The sequence below is a fragment of the Sparus aurata genome, chromosome 7 (genome assembly GCF_900880675.1).
Source record: "Sparus aurata chromosome 7, fSpaAur1.1, whole genome shotgun sequence".
In the NCBI taxonomy this organism is placed as follows: domain Eukaryota; kingdom Metazoa; phylum Chordata; class Actinopteri; order Spariformes; family Sparidae; genus Sparus; species Sparus aurata.
Genome location: NC_044193.1, coordinates 29045144 through 29063652, shown reverse-complemented (window position 1 = coordinate 29063652; position 18509 = coordinate 29045144). Strand labels below are relative to the sequence as shown.

The 18509-nt window shown below is 41.2% G+C and overlaps 1 protein-coding gene across 3 annotated transcripts in view; it reads left to right on the top strand.

Annotated features, from left to right (window-relative positions):
* Positions 1-18509, top strand: part of LOC115584522 (SLIT-ROBO Rho GTPase-activating protein 3-like) — a 41514-nt gene that overhangs the window by 17143 nt on the left and 5862 nt on the right. Inside the window, exons 5-22 of one of the 3 annotated variants that reach the window (XM_030421990.1) lie at positions 2175-2237; positions 2349-2522; positions 2768-2896; positions 3220-3441; positions 4578-4679; positions 4883-5068; positions 6453-6537; positions 7206-7233; positions 7456-7552; positions 9156-9216; positions 9384-9461; positions 10804-10932; positions 11649-11754; positions 11860-12087; positions 14030-14085; positions 14324-14495; positions 16575-16664; positions 16909-17016. In XM_030421990.1, coding sequence (XP_030277850.1) covers positions 2175-2237; positions 2349-2522; positions 2768-2896; positions 3220-3441; positions 4578-4679; positions 4883-5068; positions 6453-6537; positions 7206-7233; positions 7456-7552; positions 9156-9216; positions 9384-9461; positions 10804-10932; positions 11649-11754; positions 11860-12087; positions 14030-14085; positions 14324-14495; positions 16575-16664; positions 16909-17016 — 2114 coding nt within the window. Of the gene's footprint in view, positions 1-2174; positions 2238-2348; positions 2523-2767; positions 2897-3219; positions 3442-4577; positions 4680-4882; positions 5069-6452; positions 6538-7205; positions 7234-7455; positions 7553-8063; positions 8092-9155; positions 9217-9383; positions 9462-10803; positions 10933-11648; positions 11755-11859; positions 12088-14029; positions 14086-14323; positions 14496-15647; positions 15757-16574; positions 16665-16908; positions 17017-18509 lie in introns of those variants that run through there. The other 2 variants (XM_030421991.1, XM_030421992.1) reach the window with 2 other exon arrangements.

Here is an 18509-nt window from a genome sequence, read left to right as displayed (position 1 = left end):
ATAAAGTGAGAACATGTCGCACTCCTCTGAACTTTTTTTTTTTTTTTTTTTTTTTCAAGTTAGTGATCATATTCAATGCTGAGATCAGGAGATGTGGTAAAGCCTAACCTATGTGTTTAGTTGTAAAAATGTATCTGACAGAGTTTCTGTGTAATAAATATAAAAAAACCTATGGAATGGCCATACCGTTCAAGATTGTTAGAAGGTTAGGATTTTTTCCATTTACATTCATATTTAAATATTATTTTAAGGAGTTTTCTGTGGATTGTCAGTACCTGGAGCAAAGCAAAGAAGCCAATTGCCACACCAACATCAAGTTACACTGATAAACCACAGATATCGCTCCCATAAGCTTTCTCTCCCATAAGAAAATTAAGCCTAACAATTTTTAGTAAAGTACAGTAGTACAGCACAAAACTCAGCTGAGTTACTTACCAGCCTTGAAAAGTGAACTCATAAACTCTTAAAGTTTACAGACACAGAACACAATGGAAGTCTTCTTATAAATGCCCCTCCATGTATTTGTCCTCTGTTATCTGTCTTAGTACTGCAGTAGCATCTGCAGTCTCATTCACTTTAGTACACAGACTCATCTTGCTCAAATTACTGGTTGTCAGACACACTCTGTACCTTCACATAGTTGAGAAGTGAGCAGAATTTTAATTAAACCACTACAGTCATTTGAGAGCAGCTAAGAGGTGTTGTTAGGCCCTACGCCAAGCAGAGCAAGACCCTTTTAGCTTCTCTAAAATCCCTGCCAAAATTATATTGAAGCAGCTATTGATGCCTTCACTGTAGTTCTGTCCAGTTCTGCTACTAAATAACAATACAAATGATAATGGCTACTTTAGGATAAACAGGAAATCATATTCTAGTATGCCAAGCAGAACAATTGCAAAATAAAGCATTATTTTTCTAATGGAGTGTTATTTGTATACTTCTGTGATTACATATATTTCCAGTTATCATAGTTAGTTCAAGGAATAGTTTTAGATAAAGGGACTGTTTGCTATCCTGCCCAGAATTGGACGAGAAGATTGTGACCACTCTCATTATGGTTCACTGAATATGAAGGTAGAGCAAGTACCCCAAAGGCTGACTCGTTGAGCATGTGACGTATGCAAGACCGTTAACAGAGCACACTCCCACTGTAATCCATGAAACTGGCTACACAAAGCAAAATGAGAGTATCGCAGTGCAAGTGGTGCATTTGTGCCACAAAGATGAGCTCTACATGCTTAATAACAGACCAGTCTTATATTTAAATTGTTTTTTTCCTTGAGTCTTGCATGGCCCGTTTATAAAGAATGATGTAATACAGCGTCAATTTTTTGTTACTGAACCTACCACTATACAGGAAATGACTCCGCTTCCGCATTGGGGTTTTGCTCACGCTGTTGGCGTTGAACTAACAGCTGGTGGTTTCTTAATAACTTCATGTTGTTTATGGTGCTAATGCTAACTTGCCCATTGTAAGCAAACTGTGTTTCACATCAAAAATGACAAACAAAATCCCTAAAACAAAAGCTAGCCAATGTGTTCATTGTAGCCAGAGTCTTAGCTTAGCATAGGCAAGACTGGAAACAGTAGCTGGGCTCTGTCCAAACATACACAAATTGCAGCACCTCTGAAGCTCACTAATGAACACGTTATATCTTGTCTTATTAATCTTTAAAATGAAAAGTTGAATTGGAAAATTTGGGAATTAACAGGGAGTCTCTGTTTTCGCCCTGAGGTTGTCAGGCAGTCAGGCAACTAGCATAAATTTCCAGCACAAAACTTCACATAAAGTACACATTTTACTTACCATAATATAACTTTTTAATTTCTTTATTTCAGTTTCCCAGCGGTAGAATAGACTACAGAGCAGTGTCTTTCTACAGGCGGTCTGACTCTGAATTCATTCTCAGCACTCCACTTTAAAAAATTGTTTCAATTTTACCATTTATCCGACCTGAATAAGTCGGGATCCCAGCTCTGTGACTGGCATTATGAATAATTATAATAACTATGCAGAAATAAGCCAATCTTCTCGCTGATGGTCTCGTTTGCTTTTGTAGGTCATGGCATCAATATGACATTGAGAATGTTTCATTTGTCCCTTGTGGTGCGTTTAAACAATTAAGTCTGGTGTTTTTGCACATTCTGAAATGATCTACTGTTGTACATTTCAGAGTAAAGAAGTTGGCATCCAAATGCAAGACGAGTTGCTAAAGGTCACCACTGAGCTACAGACAGTGAGTTTTTATAGTGTTGCCTTTGCATGTAATAACTCAAAACAATGTAATAAATCAAGACAATGACAGTGCTGATGTGGAGTTTCTGTTATGTGACCTGTGCTAATGAAGGCTCTGAAGACATATAACCAGTACCACACAGACTGCCTGATAGCTGAGGGCAAACTGAAGGAAGCCGAGCGGTTGGAGGAGAGGCACACCGGCAAGTCGGCTGAGCTCGGCCTCGGCCAATCAGGAGGACAGAGGCGGAGTTCCGTCAAGAAGATGGAGAGATTAATGGAGAAAGTGAGTGTGTGTGTGTGGTGTAAGTGTTTGGCAGGAAGTCTCAAAAGGGGGTTTCCTGTTGTTTGTCTGAGTGTGTATAAACTTCACAGTTCTGTAAATTCTTTATATGGTGTATGAGGGCATGTTAGTGCCATGGACACATGATATCATAATGTGTTGTCTGTTTGAATTTGTGTTCTCATGTATGTTATCTTCTCTTACTTATTTTTTTTTTTGTGTGTGTGTGTGTGTGTGTGTGCGTACAGAGGCATGGCAGAGTGCAGGAGACCCAGCTGAAGTGCACCAAGGCTCGTAATGACTACCTGCTGAATCTATCAGCAGCCAATGCAGCCATGAACAAGTACTACCTGCAGGACGTCAGCACTCTCATTGACGTATGAAACACACAATGTTGTCTTCTGTGAATGTCTGTGTGTGTTTCTGAGCAGAATAGCCGGATTTTTTTTCAAGACGCTGTCCGTCAGAAAATTAAAACAAATGTTTTCTAATACACTTTTTTTCTCCCACACCATCACAGTCATCACAGCCTTTTTTTCACATAATTCCTGCCTTCTCATCTTGCTCTCTGCCCTACCTTCCATCTCCACCCCCTCTTCCCCTTTGTTCTTCCTCTTGAGTACAGACTCTACAGACTTTGAATACATGACTTTCTCTTGTAACGTGTTATTTTTCTCTTTTTTTCCCTTTGTCCTGGCAGTGCTGTGACCTGGGTTTCCATCTGTCCATGGAGAGGGTGATGAAGTGCTACCTGGCTAGTAGGTGGCGCATCCAGAAGACAGAGGAGACGGGGCTGAAGCAGCTGGAGGCTGCTGTGACGTCCCTGGACCAGGGTGGAGACAGAGACGCATTGCTACAGCAGCACGACTCCGCCTTCTGCCTTCCATTTAGATTCAACTACCATCCTCATGAAGGAGACCAGGTGAAGTCACTGAGCCTGTGGGACAGGTGTATGTCCTCCATGGAAAACAGAAAACATTTTCACATTTATAGGTAGAGCACCCATCATTTAGAGGGATACTAAATGCCATTTTTGAATTATTAGCTGAGGCATAGTTGGAGCAGGTTATGTTACCTTTTGTCCGGCTCACCATTTTTTTTCTTACAATTTTGAAAAATCAGTCACAATCTTCTCACCTCTGTGCTGATAGAAGATTTGGTGAAGTTCCAAAACATTTCCGGAGTTTCACAGCAAAATAAATTTGCCGTGTTCTCCTACACAACAGATGTCAATGCAAAAAAACATATAAAATAGCTCCACATAGCTTATTCACTGTCATCCAAGTTTCAAAAACCCCAGAGATCTCAGATTGATTTGAAGAGATGTTATTTTCACCCTTCTCAGGCCAAAATTCTTCACCGTAGCTGCTCAGATAAAAGCAAAGCGCAGATCTGAAATGAATGGACGAGCAGTGATACACGTACATTTGCCTCAACAGGAATTCTTTACTGAGTTGAGATCCAAACGAAGAGCAAACGGCCACAGCCATAGTCTTTCTGGGTTATGTAGTCAGTGGAAAGTCAACGATACATCACATCTACACTATTTAAAGAAGTTACAAAGACCGAAATGTAAGGTTACATCCGACAGAGTCATTTAAGGTATAAACACAGGTGTATCCAGACATTGCGAGTTCTCGTCGATCATGTCTAGTGGCGCATCTACCACTTTGCACGGATGCAATGCAACGCTTTTAGCGTAGCAGCTACGGTGAGCCTGCTACAAAAATGCAAGTATTAACTCCACCGTGTTCAATTTACAATTCCGACTATATGTTTTTGGCATTGTGACAGGCTCCTGATATTCCCTGTTGCTCACAAATTAATCCTTAACTGATTTGTGTTTTTTCTAGTCGGTCTAAAATGATGAATGAAGAGAAATTGTACTCTCACAGTGACCCCCATCCACTGAAGTCATCACATATTTTTTTTAAATCCCACCCTCTCCCGTCACATCCAATAAAACCTTTATTGGATTTTTCTCTCCAGACAACATCCCATTGGTTTGTACTTGACAGTCCCTCGTAATGTTCTGTTCAATTTGTTTGTGTATTTCAGGTGTGTGAGGTGAGTGCTGAGAGCCAGGTGAGGTACGAGCTGGAGACAAGGTTCCAGCAGCTTCAGTCCCGACTCGCTGCCGTTACCTTGGAAACAGAGGAGGTCAGATAATTATTCTCACTGCCTGTTTCCATCATGATCTGTTTGTCTGTCTGTCCCTGTCCATCAGTCACTCTATCAACAGGTGAATGAGTGACAATGGGCAACTTCATAATATGAACCTTGATTATTGGAATTGCTGTTTCAAAATATGCAAGAATTGATAAAACTGGATGAACTAATCGATATTTCTGTCCGTTGCTCAGGTCAGCAAAACGCTTAAAGCCACACTCACAGCCCTGCTGGACAATATGTTTGAGAGCGACTGTAACCCCTCCCCCGACGTGTCCAGCAGCCTATCACACGAGCCCCCTGGAGGAAACACTGCCCAAAAACTTACCCTTGCCAAGCGTCGAGCCAATCAGCAGGAGACAGAGACCTACTATTTCACAGTGAGTTACTGCAGTCGACCGGAGAATAAAACGTTACAGTATCTTCGAGGCAGCGGTGGAAGAAGTACTCACATCTTTTACTTAAAGGTGTTACTGATAACATTCAGCTTCCAAATGTGGCAGTCCACCTCCTCCCTACCTTTTTATTCACAAACAACATTGCTGTCGTCGGCCCCTCAATTGGCCAGATTACCGACTTTGCTAACATTAATGCGCTACAGTTTGCTGAGCACTTTCTTTAGACCTACATTTTTTTCAACGGCGTTATACTGTCGGCTGACAGACCTTGTAAGAAGTTGGAACTAGGCTAACTGTCAGAATTCTCACACACAGATAAACAAAACAATCATTTTTGACCCCCCCAAAATTTAAAATGAGTAATTCACAATCAGAATATGTTTTTAAGGGAGATATTTTTAATTTGCACCTTTCGACAAGCTCTGAGGATGTATTATTTATAGCAATAATCTCCATAAAAATGTTATGACCTTAAAGTAAAGTAGCAGCACCACAGGGTATAAATAGTCTGTTGTTGTTGTTAGTAAAATCGTGTATTTAAAATTCAATATTAAAGTATAAAAGTACAAATGAATTGGCATCAAAATATATTTAAAGAACTCAAAATTGTTCTTAAGTACAGTACTTTAGTATTTACTTACTTACACACCTGCTTCAGAGATGTACAGTATATCAGGCTGATAATGTTCTTTAATCAAATAGTTTTTATGTATCAGTGTCTTTGTATTATTGGATTGGATTTCTTGGGGGTTATTTTAATATCTTTTATAGTGTAAATAACATTTCCACCCTAACTTTAGTTAGTGTCTTGTGGTTTCTCAGATGCTTTAGCACAATGTATGAAATTATGTTGTTCATTAGCGTGCATTTATGTTACATGTTACAACACTCAAATGTGTTTGAGCAACTATTTTCTGTTGACCACGTAATGCTTTTCTATTCCTTAAAAGCTCAAATGTTTTTGTGTTTACATTTGACTTAACAGTTACCATAAAGAAGCTGTAAATACTTATTGTGAACAAAAGACAGACAAAAAAGTTGAATACTTGACATGAGAAACTGTGGTTATACTGTGAAATATGGTGTTTGTATAGTATGACATCTGTGATCCCAACTTTAGAGAAGTTTTCTGCATTTTCTGTGATGCTAACACACTGTAACACACTGCGTTAGCTTAAGGAGTGAATGTAGTTTTTTGGCATTCATTGCACACATTGATTCATTTATCTACTTCTCACATGTGAGTTAAATGTTTTTGCTTAAATTTTGCCTTTTGAAGGACAAATCACACTTTGAGAGTTGTAAGAGAGTTTCAGAAAGAGTTGAGGAAATGACTGTAATACCTGTTCTTGTTTTTTTGTCTTAGAAAGTAAAGGAATTCCTCACCAGCAGTTCCCTGACCTCCAAACTTCAAGCCAAACATGACCTTCTACAAGATGCCATACAGAAAGGTACTCTTACTGCGCAGTGTTAGATGATGGCAAAAACAATGTCTGCGAAGGATCAGGGATGCCACTGTTTTTTTAACTCTTTAAAGTTACAAGGCCCTGACACACCAGGGCGATCGTTGGCTGTCAGTCAGTGTCAGGGCCATCGGTGTGCGTCCATGGCCTTAGTGTGTCCCAGACTGTGCACTGTTGGCAGTAGTCTGCAGCTTTTTGGCCAATTGAGAATGAAGAATCGGCGGCAGGGCCTGAGAGAAATCACTCTGATTGGCTGTTGAGCAAAGCCAATCAGTCCATAGGAAGAAAGGGAAACCCCCTGTGAGCCTGTCACTGTTTCACCCATTTAGTGTGGTTTATCCTCCTTTTTTTGCCCCCACGTCTACAGAAGTCTACAGAGTTAAACGCCTCTTTCTTGCTCCACACCTGTAGATTGTTTTCACTGTTTTCCAACGTGTAGATTTCATTCTGAAACAACACCAACTCAGGGAATATCACTTGAGGACCTTTACCAGACTTCACACTTGTCTTCTTTTTTCACCAATGCAGAAGTATTCCCTAACGCCTGTAAACAGGCTGTGGTGTGTAGTTTCCCCTTAATACTGCTGCTCATTGTTTACACCAGAATTGTAAATCAATCCTTACCCTTTCACTTGTGTTCTGTCTCTTTCTTCCAGCTGAGGCTGTCGACAGTGACCCTTCCAGGTAAACAGTGTATTTACAGAGCCAAGAATTCAGAGAGTATGACTGAGAGAGGCATAGAGACATGGAGAGAGCAGAGAGGACAAGGAGACGAGGAATGAGATTAACCAAACTTTAACGAAAATGCAATTTTGGGCATAGCAGTTGACAAGCATCCTTAGATCTTCAGCATTAATACCTACATGTAGAAATGGCATTAAGCTTTTTATGTATTATATTTCCCAGAATGCAATGTGCTCGATCAGTGCGTGTTCGGAAGTCCAGACCTGTTTCCCAATTCTGCCACACACTCTTCACCACAGACATAATCTCCTACATACAGGTAACACTCATACACACACAAACATGCAAAAGAATGAAATAAAAAAAACAGTCCCCTTGAAATACACCCTTGTTTTTTACCTCGTTTTTATTTGCCTGCTGCACTGCGCTGTGCTGTTGTTCAACCCTCCAAAGGAAGTTATTTAGAAAAGCCCGTCACACTGAAGCAGAAGAATTGGTGGGGGATTCTTGCAGCACATGCACACACTGACAGTCCATCCCCCCAGTGTATCTACTGCTGCCTTCATGTGTATGGTCATGCTTATAGCTTATTGCTGGCTTTTCTCTCCTCCATTTCCCCCCTTTTATCTCTTCCTCTCTTGTGAAAGGGATTAAAATGCACTGGCCTCTTTGCTGCCTCCTCTCTCGACTCCTCTATCGAGCGTATGTGTGCTTATGTGCGCCTCTTCCCACTGCTTCGAAATCTTTATTCCCCTTATTTCTTACTCCGCCTCCTTTTCTAATCTTTGCTTTTTCTCTGTGTCCTCTGTGCTGTGCTTGACCCTGTGCAGAAGAAGAAGGAGAATGTCTCGTACACAGGTACCAAACCTCATCGCTGACTGCTTCTGTGCTGCAGCTGCATGCAGGCTGAGGGCTGTTTCCCAACATTGACCGGGGCTGTAGCCACTGTGGTGCACCCTGGAGTCTTTAGAACATAAAGGTTTAACTACCTTGACATTTTAATGTTTAAAACTCGAAGGAATGGACCATCGACGCGCACACCGGTCTGAGGAGGCTTGCTAGTCTGGTAGCGTTACCTCGAGTCCGAGCGCGTTCGACCATCGAGCGCTGCTGTGAATAAGCTAGCCAGTGCAGACAAACTACCATCAGCTCTAACAAGTGACAGCTGGACAGCTCTCACAAACGAAAGCTAATTGTGTTGAAACTGTCTGTAACTTCATCACTGCTGACTGGGACTTTCAGTCTAGTGTGCTCCCTTTCTGCAGCTCCAGCACAGCGACAAAGTGAAGTGTGGAAATAGTTCCAACTTTGCGTGATGCTCCACAGCTCACTGAGTCAATTGAGGGCCCGACAAAGAGGAAACCACCTCCTTTGTTTCAGTCATTTAGACTGTTTTGTGCATAATTAAGGGGTCGCATCCCTAGTCCAAAAAGAACAAAATTTTGCTTCAGCATATAACTGACATTTTTATATTTCTAGTTGTGTACTGAGTAAACAACTAGAGGACAGAGCTGGGCTAGCTGTATAAGTTAACAGCTCTGCCAGCCAGCTTTACATTTAATGAACAGATAAAAGACTGATATCTTCACATTTACCCGTCTTCACAAAATGTCAGGTTATTCTTCAAACACATTGGATGTTTTGCAGACTGATTCCAGTATTTTTAGTCTCAGTATAAATGTAAATAAGCACTTAGTCACTGTATTACTCACTCAGTGTTGTTCCTTCGCTCTTGTAACCCTCATCCTCTGTTTAATCACTGTTTTCCTTGTATTGTGTCTGCATTCACACATTTTCCCTTCAAGTTATGGCTGTTATTTCCTACATCGGCCCCTTTCTTTGCATATCTATCTGGTCCCCCCTTCTGACTTTTAACACCCTCCTCTCATCTCATCTCTCCTCTACTCATCTCTCTCCTCCAGAGCTCTGGGCAGCAGATTCCTGTGGTGGTTGAAAGCTGCATCCGTTTCATAAACCTTCATGGTGAGTCAGTTTTTTTCTGATATAGCAATGAGCCATGCTGAGGGAGCTTTGGGCAGTGAGAATGAGCAGATGAAAGCACTTGTTTGTGTATGTGTGCGCAATCCTGTGTATGGACTGTCAGGCATGTATGAATGTGTAATAATAATGTGAATGCGTGTGTCCGTCAGGCCTCCACCATGAAGGGATATTCAGAGTTCCTGGTTCACAAAGGGAGGTTAACCTCATCAGAGATGCATTTGAGAGAGGTAAATGGTCCTCTGACACTGCACCACACGTTTGTCTGCTGGAGAAAAGTAAAGTCTCTGTTTTAACAACCATGTTTTAGTTTTAGATCTAACACACATTACGTTTTACAGCTTCTCTAACCTCTTTAATGGATTAATGTCTGTCAGAAGATTACCTTCCAAATTTCCAAAATTTAAGCAAAACCTCACAAGCTCCTAATTCTATACATGGGTATAGAAAGTAAAAAAAAAAAAAACATGGCCTTGATCCCTTTTTCTAATAGCAGTAGTACCTTAAACTACGTTGTATGATCCAGTGAACATAACCACGGGGGTGGGAAGCCAGTGAAGGATCGTGTCTTTGTCGCAGCACTACTGACTTCTGCTGAACGATTAGGGATGTAAACCTCTGAGTGTGTTGCATCTAGAATATGGCTCCTGGCTCCCTGGGGCTAGGCCAGCAAATATGGCTACTAGCTACACAGCTAACCAAGCTAACTAGCTAATGGCAGCTACATTCAACAACAGTAAGCAGTTAGTACAGCAACCTAGCTAACCTGCATCTGTCCACCAAGAAACTCCATAAATCACCTTGGTACTGTAAATGGCCTCTGCTGGCCCCAGTCCAGATGTGTCCACTGAGAGGCTGCCGGTTAGCACTAGTTAGCAGTTACTTTAGCAACAAGTAAAGCTATTCATTGGGAGTTGCGTCAGAGCCCCTGGAGGACATTTTGTAGGAATTACAACGTCTAAAATACTGTTCAGAATACCTTCATAATGGTGAGATATAGAGCAAAACATGCGATAAAAAGACTTAAACATCAATTTTGACTTGGGAAATTGCGTCTGTTAAAATAATTCTGCGATGATTTAGAACTGGAGATATCAACTGATTTCTTTATTGGTTCTTGAGCTTCTCAATGCTTCACTGTGTTCACCAACTACCTGCTATCATTGTGTTCCTGGTGTTTTGTGCTGGACAAGTACCATACAGGTATTTTTTAGAGCCTTTCCACTGAAAATAGCTGCTGTCTTCAGCCAAAAACAAAGAAGCTAAAGAATTGTGTGAGTGAACCAAAACAAAGATAAAAAGCTCTGTGGAGCTGAGGGAAGCTGCAGAGGTGGTGATAGTTTTCTGTAGGTTCATCACTATGAGTGACACAAGAATCATTATTTAATCCATTGTTAATGCAAAAAATAGATGTTTGCCTGGAAAAGCAAGGCGTGATTTATAGATTTCATCAGAATTCCTTTATTAGTCCCGCAAACAGGGAAATGTGTGTGTCACAGCAGCCAAAGGACAGTTCAATTTAACAATAAAACAATAATATTAAATGTTTCATAAAATATGTCCACCCTGTAGGAGACGATCCTCTGTCAGACAGTGAGTGCGACCTGGACTCTGTGGCTGGTGTGTTGAAGCTCTACTTCAGGGGGCTTGAGCCTCCTCTCTTCCCATACGACAGCTACTCTCAGCTGCTGGAGTGTGTCCGTAAGACCCCTTTATTACTCTATGTGTGTGTGTGTGTGTGTGTGTGTGTTTGTTCTCAGGTCATACAGGTTTTCTCGTCTTCTTCCAGTTTCTTTTAATGCATCACTTGGTTTCTAGATGCTTAGTCCTCCTTGGTTTAGGTGGAATCACGCCCTGATTTGAGGCAAAATGGGTGTAAACCGTTTTGCATATGAATGACAAACCTGATTATTTGGATGTTGCTTTGTGAAGCCTCAGCAGCAGACTTGCACAGCGGTTGCAACTGATGTTCCACACACAAAGCAACTTATAACAAATACATGCAGTGTTGATGCAAGGTGGTGCAACTTCTCCTCGCTCTACTGGTGCATCCCACAGTCTTGTTTGCTCCCTGTTGTTATCTCTCTTACTTGTCTCCCTGCCATTCCTTTAGGCATATTCTGTTTTCCAAAACAGAAATTCTGAGTCACAATTTGCACAGCTAATCAAGGTTGTGAACCTGCCTGCAGGTTGTTTACTTCCCAGAAACACTTCCCGTCAGCGTCCCAATAAATCCACCCAGCAGTAGTTTAAGTCCTTGTCGCAACATTTGGTTAAGTCCGGATTTTGGGTGATCTGTGCATCTTGACGCAGTTTCTAAATGCTGCAGGCACGAAGAGACTGTAACTGCAGCAAATGAAACTTCTTCTAATAGTTGAATATTTGCACTGGCTCATCTTGTTTCTTTCCTGCTTCAGAAATCGAGGGGGAGACGGAGAAAGCAGCGCAGATTAAAGCGATTGTCTCCACCTTCCCGCGGCCACTCCTCATCGTGATGCGTTACCTTTTTGCTTTCCTCAATCAGTAAGCTACAGTGTGACCCAGTGTAATGTAATATCAGCTATGGTCATGAAATATAACACCCATGTCAAAGCTAACAGTTAATGGTGTGTGCGTGTGTTTACCCAGTGTGTCTCAGTACAGCGATGAGAACATGATGCAGCCCTACAACTTAGCCGTTTGCTTCGGTCCGAGCCTGCTGAGGGGGCTGGATTCTGATGACGCTGTTGCTAGGCAGCCACAGGTCAACGATCTTGTCAAAACCATGATCCTCCAACATGACATCATCTTCCCCAGCCAATCAGAACAGCCAGGCCCTGTCTATGAGAAGCACATGACACTGGAGCAGGAGTACTGGTGAGTGACGGGCATTCATTGATGTGAACGGGGTACTAGTTGAACAAACACAATGTAGTGAACTTATCTGGAAAGTCAAATGATATCAAAATTGATACATCAGTAATTTGTATTTTATTGTTAAAGATGCAATATGTAAGACTTTAAGTAAAAAAAAGTTTTTTCAAAAAACATTAGTAAAATGAACGGATTGCGAATCAAGATAAATACTTGTTTTGAAGTTATGTCGACGAAGTCTATTGTGTTTCAGAGATGTGTACTAAAGATCTAAAGCACAGCATGCTAACCAGCTAGCCCAGCCTTTCCAGTCTTTTAATACCACGTTGTACATCATGAGTTGATAGTTTGATAGTTTCAGGCCTCTAGAGGACGGCGCTGAATGATGTCCAACTGTCCCTGTCTGAATCCAGACATCATCTCAGGAGAGTCAGAGTTCTGGTTGGAGCCGCTATAAAAATCTAACTCCCCTCTATACTGTACTGATGACCATGATTCAGTTGCCCGATCACCTGGCTTTGGTTCTGGTTCTGGTGAATCCCATCCCAGTACTGCTCCCTGCCAGTATTCCCTGCAGGGTCCTCCCCACCCCAGGCCCCAGGCATTAACAGAACCAACACTCCCTCAGTGCTCCAAGCTCCCTGTCTGGGCAGAGTCCAGGCTAATGGCAGCTACAGTTGGCAGCAGTTAGCCATTTGTCCAGTGATATGCTTCCCCTATTTGTTCGGAGTAAGAATTAGAAAGATGAAAAAATATTTACTTATTGGACCTTAAAATGATTAAAGGGAGTTTTTTTTTCCTTTTTTGTTTTCTTACTGCTAACACTAACACTGTTTTAGCTAGCTAATGCTATTTTTAACATTAGAACCTTTTTTTACCAACTGATAGTGGCAAGGAAAAAAACAGACTAGAGGTTAAAGAAAAACCTTTTAAATTTTTTCTAAACTGCACTGTAATTATTTAAGTAATAGTTATTAATATGAGTATTATTTGCCAAAACTCAAATCTAGGCAGCGTTCATAATTAGCAAGTCAAACGTATTAGTAGAAATTTGTATTATTATGAATAACAATTAGTACAAATTATTACAAATACAGTCAAAAGAAAAATAATCTCCCCTTGAATGATGACATAATCCAGCGGGCAATGTGAGCAACGTTCATAATTACAAATAGTAAACTAACAAGACATTAAACTTCAGAATTCAAATACCACAGTAATAGAGAGGAAGGAATTAAAAAAATGGCCTCAATGTATTTGGCTGAATCTAGTCGAATGGTCGAATTATCTCCAGATGGAATATGTGATCCAAATGGCCTCCATTGTTTCCTTTTGGACACATCACCTTCACTTTGAGAATTGGTCTTCCACTCATGTCTGTCCTTTGGATGACTTGTAGTGAATGAATGACAGCCTCACTTTGCCCCAGAGATAAGTTGGTCATGCTAGAGTTTAAGACTAAGATGGTTCCAAGTACCAAGAGTAGCTTCCCCCTTTTTTCATGACTCATCCTCTTGGAACAACATTTCATGCCATGCCAAAGGCGTTTCTGTGCAGTTGCAATGCTTTGTGTAAATACTGCTTAATAGCATTAAGCCGATTGCTCACTAAAATTGAACACAAGCCTCCAGCCTATCGACAGTGTCCATGGAAACTTCCAACACCCGCTCTCAGGAATTCACTAAAACTGTCTGTGTTCTTCATGAACATGTTTATACTTCCTGACATTTGACAGAGAATTAGCAGAGATTTGGCCTGTTGTTTTCTGGAGAACACTAAATGGAGTCATTTGAGAAATCTCACACCAGTACTAGGATTATGTGAAATTGCAAAAGCGAAATGAGGAATTGTACAGCAAGCCGGTGGTATGACATTTTGTCTGTGTGTCTGACAGAAGAGGAACTGTGCCTGACCACTGACTTTCATTTTTAATGCTTGTCTGCAGTGAACCAATCACAGAGGAGGGAGACGGAGAGAGTGAGCATCTGCCCAGTGAGGATGGTGATTACAGCACGCACTGACACACACAGGCACACAAACACACTAGAGACAGGGTTCCGTATGACATTAAATACGTGAATGTACCATAAACAAAACCTATTAACATTTTGAATAGCCATCTTAAAATAGGATTCATAAGCATATGTGAATATTTTTCACCAAATTTGGTATAATATTGATTTTAAAAAAGCACCTGAGTTGTGTGTCACCGCGCTGTTGTATGTGCATGTGTGTACAGAGTGGGAGGCGGTGGCTATGTTTGACTACGTGGCGAGATCTCCAGCAGAGCTGTCCTTCAAGCTGGGAGACCTTCTCATCCTTCACAGCAAGGCCTCCTGTGATTGGTGGAGAGGCGAAGTGGGAGGGGTTAAGGGGCTAATCCCTCATAAGTACATCAGCGTGCTGGATGGGTGAGTGACGTTTCTACATCAGAATCATTCAGGCAACCATTGCCACCGTATTCAGAACCAGAGATACTATAATCCTAAGGGAAGTGGATCTTGAATTGGCTCTTGGAGGCTTCTATCCCCATTAAAGTCATTTTAGTCTTGACTCCAATAATATGCTGTATCTTCCTTCAAACTGAGTCAAATACCGTTTTGTTTTAGAATACAGGACAGTTGAAACTGAATCAGTTTTTCCAAAAATGAGCACCATGGAACCCTGGGGTGCTGTAAGGACTACAAGAATTATTCTGAACAGTCTTTGATATATCCATGAAATAATCTTCTATTATAGAATTAACTTTCATTTTCATGACCACACAACCAGAGTCTGTGATATACGTAGGTTGTTTTTTTTTGGCATAGTAATTTAGCAACACTAAATTAACGCTTCAAGAATAGTTTGGCATTCTGGGAAATGTACTTATTTGCTTTCTTGCATGAAGTTAGATGGTAAATGGACTTGCATTTAAATGATGCCTTCTAGTTTACCGACTTATCAAAGTGCTCTGCAACACTTGTCACTTTCACGCACACAGCCTTGCATACTGATGGCTGCCATACATGGGGACAACCTGCTCATAAGCACTTCCTATTCAAAGCGCCTCACTATATTTCTCTGCTAAGCCATTTGCATGAACTGACAAACCAATGGAACAGCCATCTGGAGCAATTTCGGGTATCTTGCCCAAGGATACCTCAACATCCAGGATTTACACCACCCACTTTCTGAATATTGGTCGACCCGCACTTTTTTCTGAGCTACATCCGCCCCCATCAGATGTGAAGGTCATTATCATTCTCACATCTGCCTGTGAAATATGACACTAGAGCAGGGAGATGGTTAGGGTTATGTTTGCTTATGTTTTATGTATTGTACTATTTCATGGCCAGGAGCTATGATACCCTCATATTGACTCCAGACTTTTTAACCCTCCATAAAAAACATGGATTAACCAAAGGAGATAATCACGTCTTAATGAGTGACCTTTAGTTGTATTTGTAGGTAGATTTTGTTTTGTTTGGACAGAGCCATGCCAGCTGTTTTCCCTTTCTTCTAGTCTTCATGTTAAGTGAAAAAAAATAGATTAAAAGAATCATCTGCATCTCATTCCTCAGACCCAGAGCCAGCCCCCCCCAAAAATCGGTGTGGTGGTCGGATGCCATGAAAAAGAAAAATCTCATTAAATAGTTTAAAAAAAGATTTGGAACCACCACTCTCAGAAAAGTATTTAAAACATCTCTGCTACATTCTTTACTTGTGCATGTGGGTGTTTTAAAGGTGCATTTTGTAGTTTTGGGGAAGAAATTTTAATCAGAAGAGAAAAATCTTCATTGACTGATTTTTTTTTTATGCCTTAAAAATCTCTCTCTTCGTTTTAATGATGGAATAAAGTGAAGTGAGTTTTACTTTGTTCATATTTGGTTGACCCTGCCACCTTCTAGCTTCAAACTGTGTTAAGTTTGTATTATTACCTCATTAATGATGTAAATATTAAGATTCTGAGTTTTGAATTCCTTCTCCAAAACTACACAGTGCCCTTTCAGACTTCATATCTTATTCATGTGACCCTATACCATTCCATGGTTATGTCTAACCATTGTAATTATAATAGCAGTAGCATTTAAAGTAGAGGTTGTATAAACAGGGGGTGGACAAATGAACAGAAATACCTTATCATATTTTACAATATGATACAATCATACAATAACACCACTAATACCCAAAATTCACCATAAATTTAAATGAACATGGGTGCAGGCTCAACAAAAATGTAAGACGGGTAGAATTTTGTCGAGCTGTTGCATTGTGTCACTTTTGAAGGAGTTTGCATTATTTTGTCCACCCACTACTTCTGCCTCATAGAGTTAAGAAAAGATTACAGAAAAGATGTACACGTACAAGAAAAATCACACTCCTGCTACTGTCCCCTCCTTCAATTATTTTGTCTCTCATCCTTTGTCTAATTTTTAAACATGTACTGGTTGTACTTTCTGTAGTGAAGTATATTCTTAATATAGCTCTGTCTTCTTCTCCGCCCTCAGGTCAGAGCGAGGGAAAAGAGAGGAAGGAGGAGGAGGAGGCAGCACTGGAAACCTGACAGCAGAAGATCCACAGACGGAGAACACAACCCGGTACACATGCACACACGCGCACGGACCGACCGACATGAACACACACACACACACACACACACACACACACACACACTTCAGTGCACATTGCAATATATGAATGCATTCAAACCAGCAAGCACGTGGAGCAATAGATGGTGACAGCCAAACACACACAGACGGATACAAATACTAATTCTCACATTACTGCACATGAATGCGCACACAGCACAGAGTTACAAAGTTTCTGTGCACGTCTTGACAGGATGCGGGTGAACAGCGACAGTGCTTCGTTGCCTGGGAGACAGAGAGGAAGTGAGGGGAGTCCCAATCGAAAGCCACCAACCTCCCCCGCCACACGACACCTGCCAGTGTAAGACTGAAACACTCCTTGGACATGACGCATGCTGTATGCAAGTGCTGTATAACACATACAGCACTATTGTCTATCGAGGAACATCAGCATAAAGGCAAATAACAGAGAAACAAGACACAACATTTCCATTATCATACTGTGAGGCAGCTGCAAGCAATATTTTTGATATTTGGATGATTTGGCTACACATATTTGAATAAGGTCACTCGTAATTACAAACCCACGCGCAATTATCATCTGACTCTGCAGTTGTGCTCAGCTCTATGTAGCTGTTTAGTGTCTTTCAGCTTATGGTTTTGATTTCACGGCCTGCATCTTGTACTGTTTTGGTTCACTCTCAGCACTCTCATCTGGGCCGTTTTGTGGGAGCAAGCAATAAAAAGCCACTGCACACTATCTACCCAGCACGACACAGCACACAGACAAAGTAAGACAAACACAGCAAAACATCATCAGCTAAGGAGCCAGATATTTCCCTCAGGAGTTTGTCAAGACCAAACAGAGTTTCAAGGAGAGACAATATTGGACACATCGAATGGACGGAAATACAACTCAAGATGATACTAATGTTGCTCCGTCTACTGGAGGTGTAAATAGGCAATGTTCAGAATAGAAGTGAAGCTGAATGAAAGTGTGAAAATGGTAATCACATACCATACATAGCAACTAATGAAAGGCACAGTCCTGTTCACACCATCAGCATGATTAAACATGTGATGTAGTGTTGGTTCTTGGAAATTGCAAATTTGCCAGTGGGGCAGCTGTAGCTCAGCAGGTAGAGCGGGTCAGCTAGTGATCGAAAGGTGGCTGGTTCAAATCCCAGCTCCAGGCTGAGCTGAGCTGAGCTGCAGTTTTTAGTGTCCTTGAGCAAGATACTGAACTCCTGACGATCAGTGAGGACCCTGCGATGACCTGGCGACTTGTCCAGGGTGTACTTTGCCCCTCGCCCCAGAGACAGCTGGGATTGGCTCCAGCAAAAAACCCCTGTGACCCCATAAAAGGGATAAAGCGGTTACAGACAATGGATGGATGGATGTATAACAGACAATAATTAAACACTAATCCTGTACAAACAATACATGATACATAAACCCAACACAAGAGCTAAATCATTAACAACTGTTAAAATAGATCATGGCGGTTATAGTTTTAAAAAAAAAACAGCAGCAGCAGATGTGACAAAGGACAATCCGTATCTGTTAGTGCTGCATTTGGGGAGATTAAACCTCCATCACGAGCGTCTGACACTCAGCATGTAGTCTTTGCCACTGATATGACCATCTTTTCATATGGGTGCTGAAGGTCGTAAAGCACAACACCAGTAATCTTATGGCACAGCTTAGCGATTTTGACCAGTGTGATTGTTTTTTAAGCCTAAGACCAGCATGCCAGCAAATCAAAAGAAGAAGATCTGATGTGGCATTTAAAAATCTGAATCTATCAACATCTATCAGCCTCAAATTATATCAGTCAACGGATGAATTGAAAAA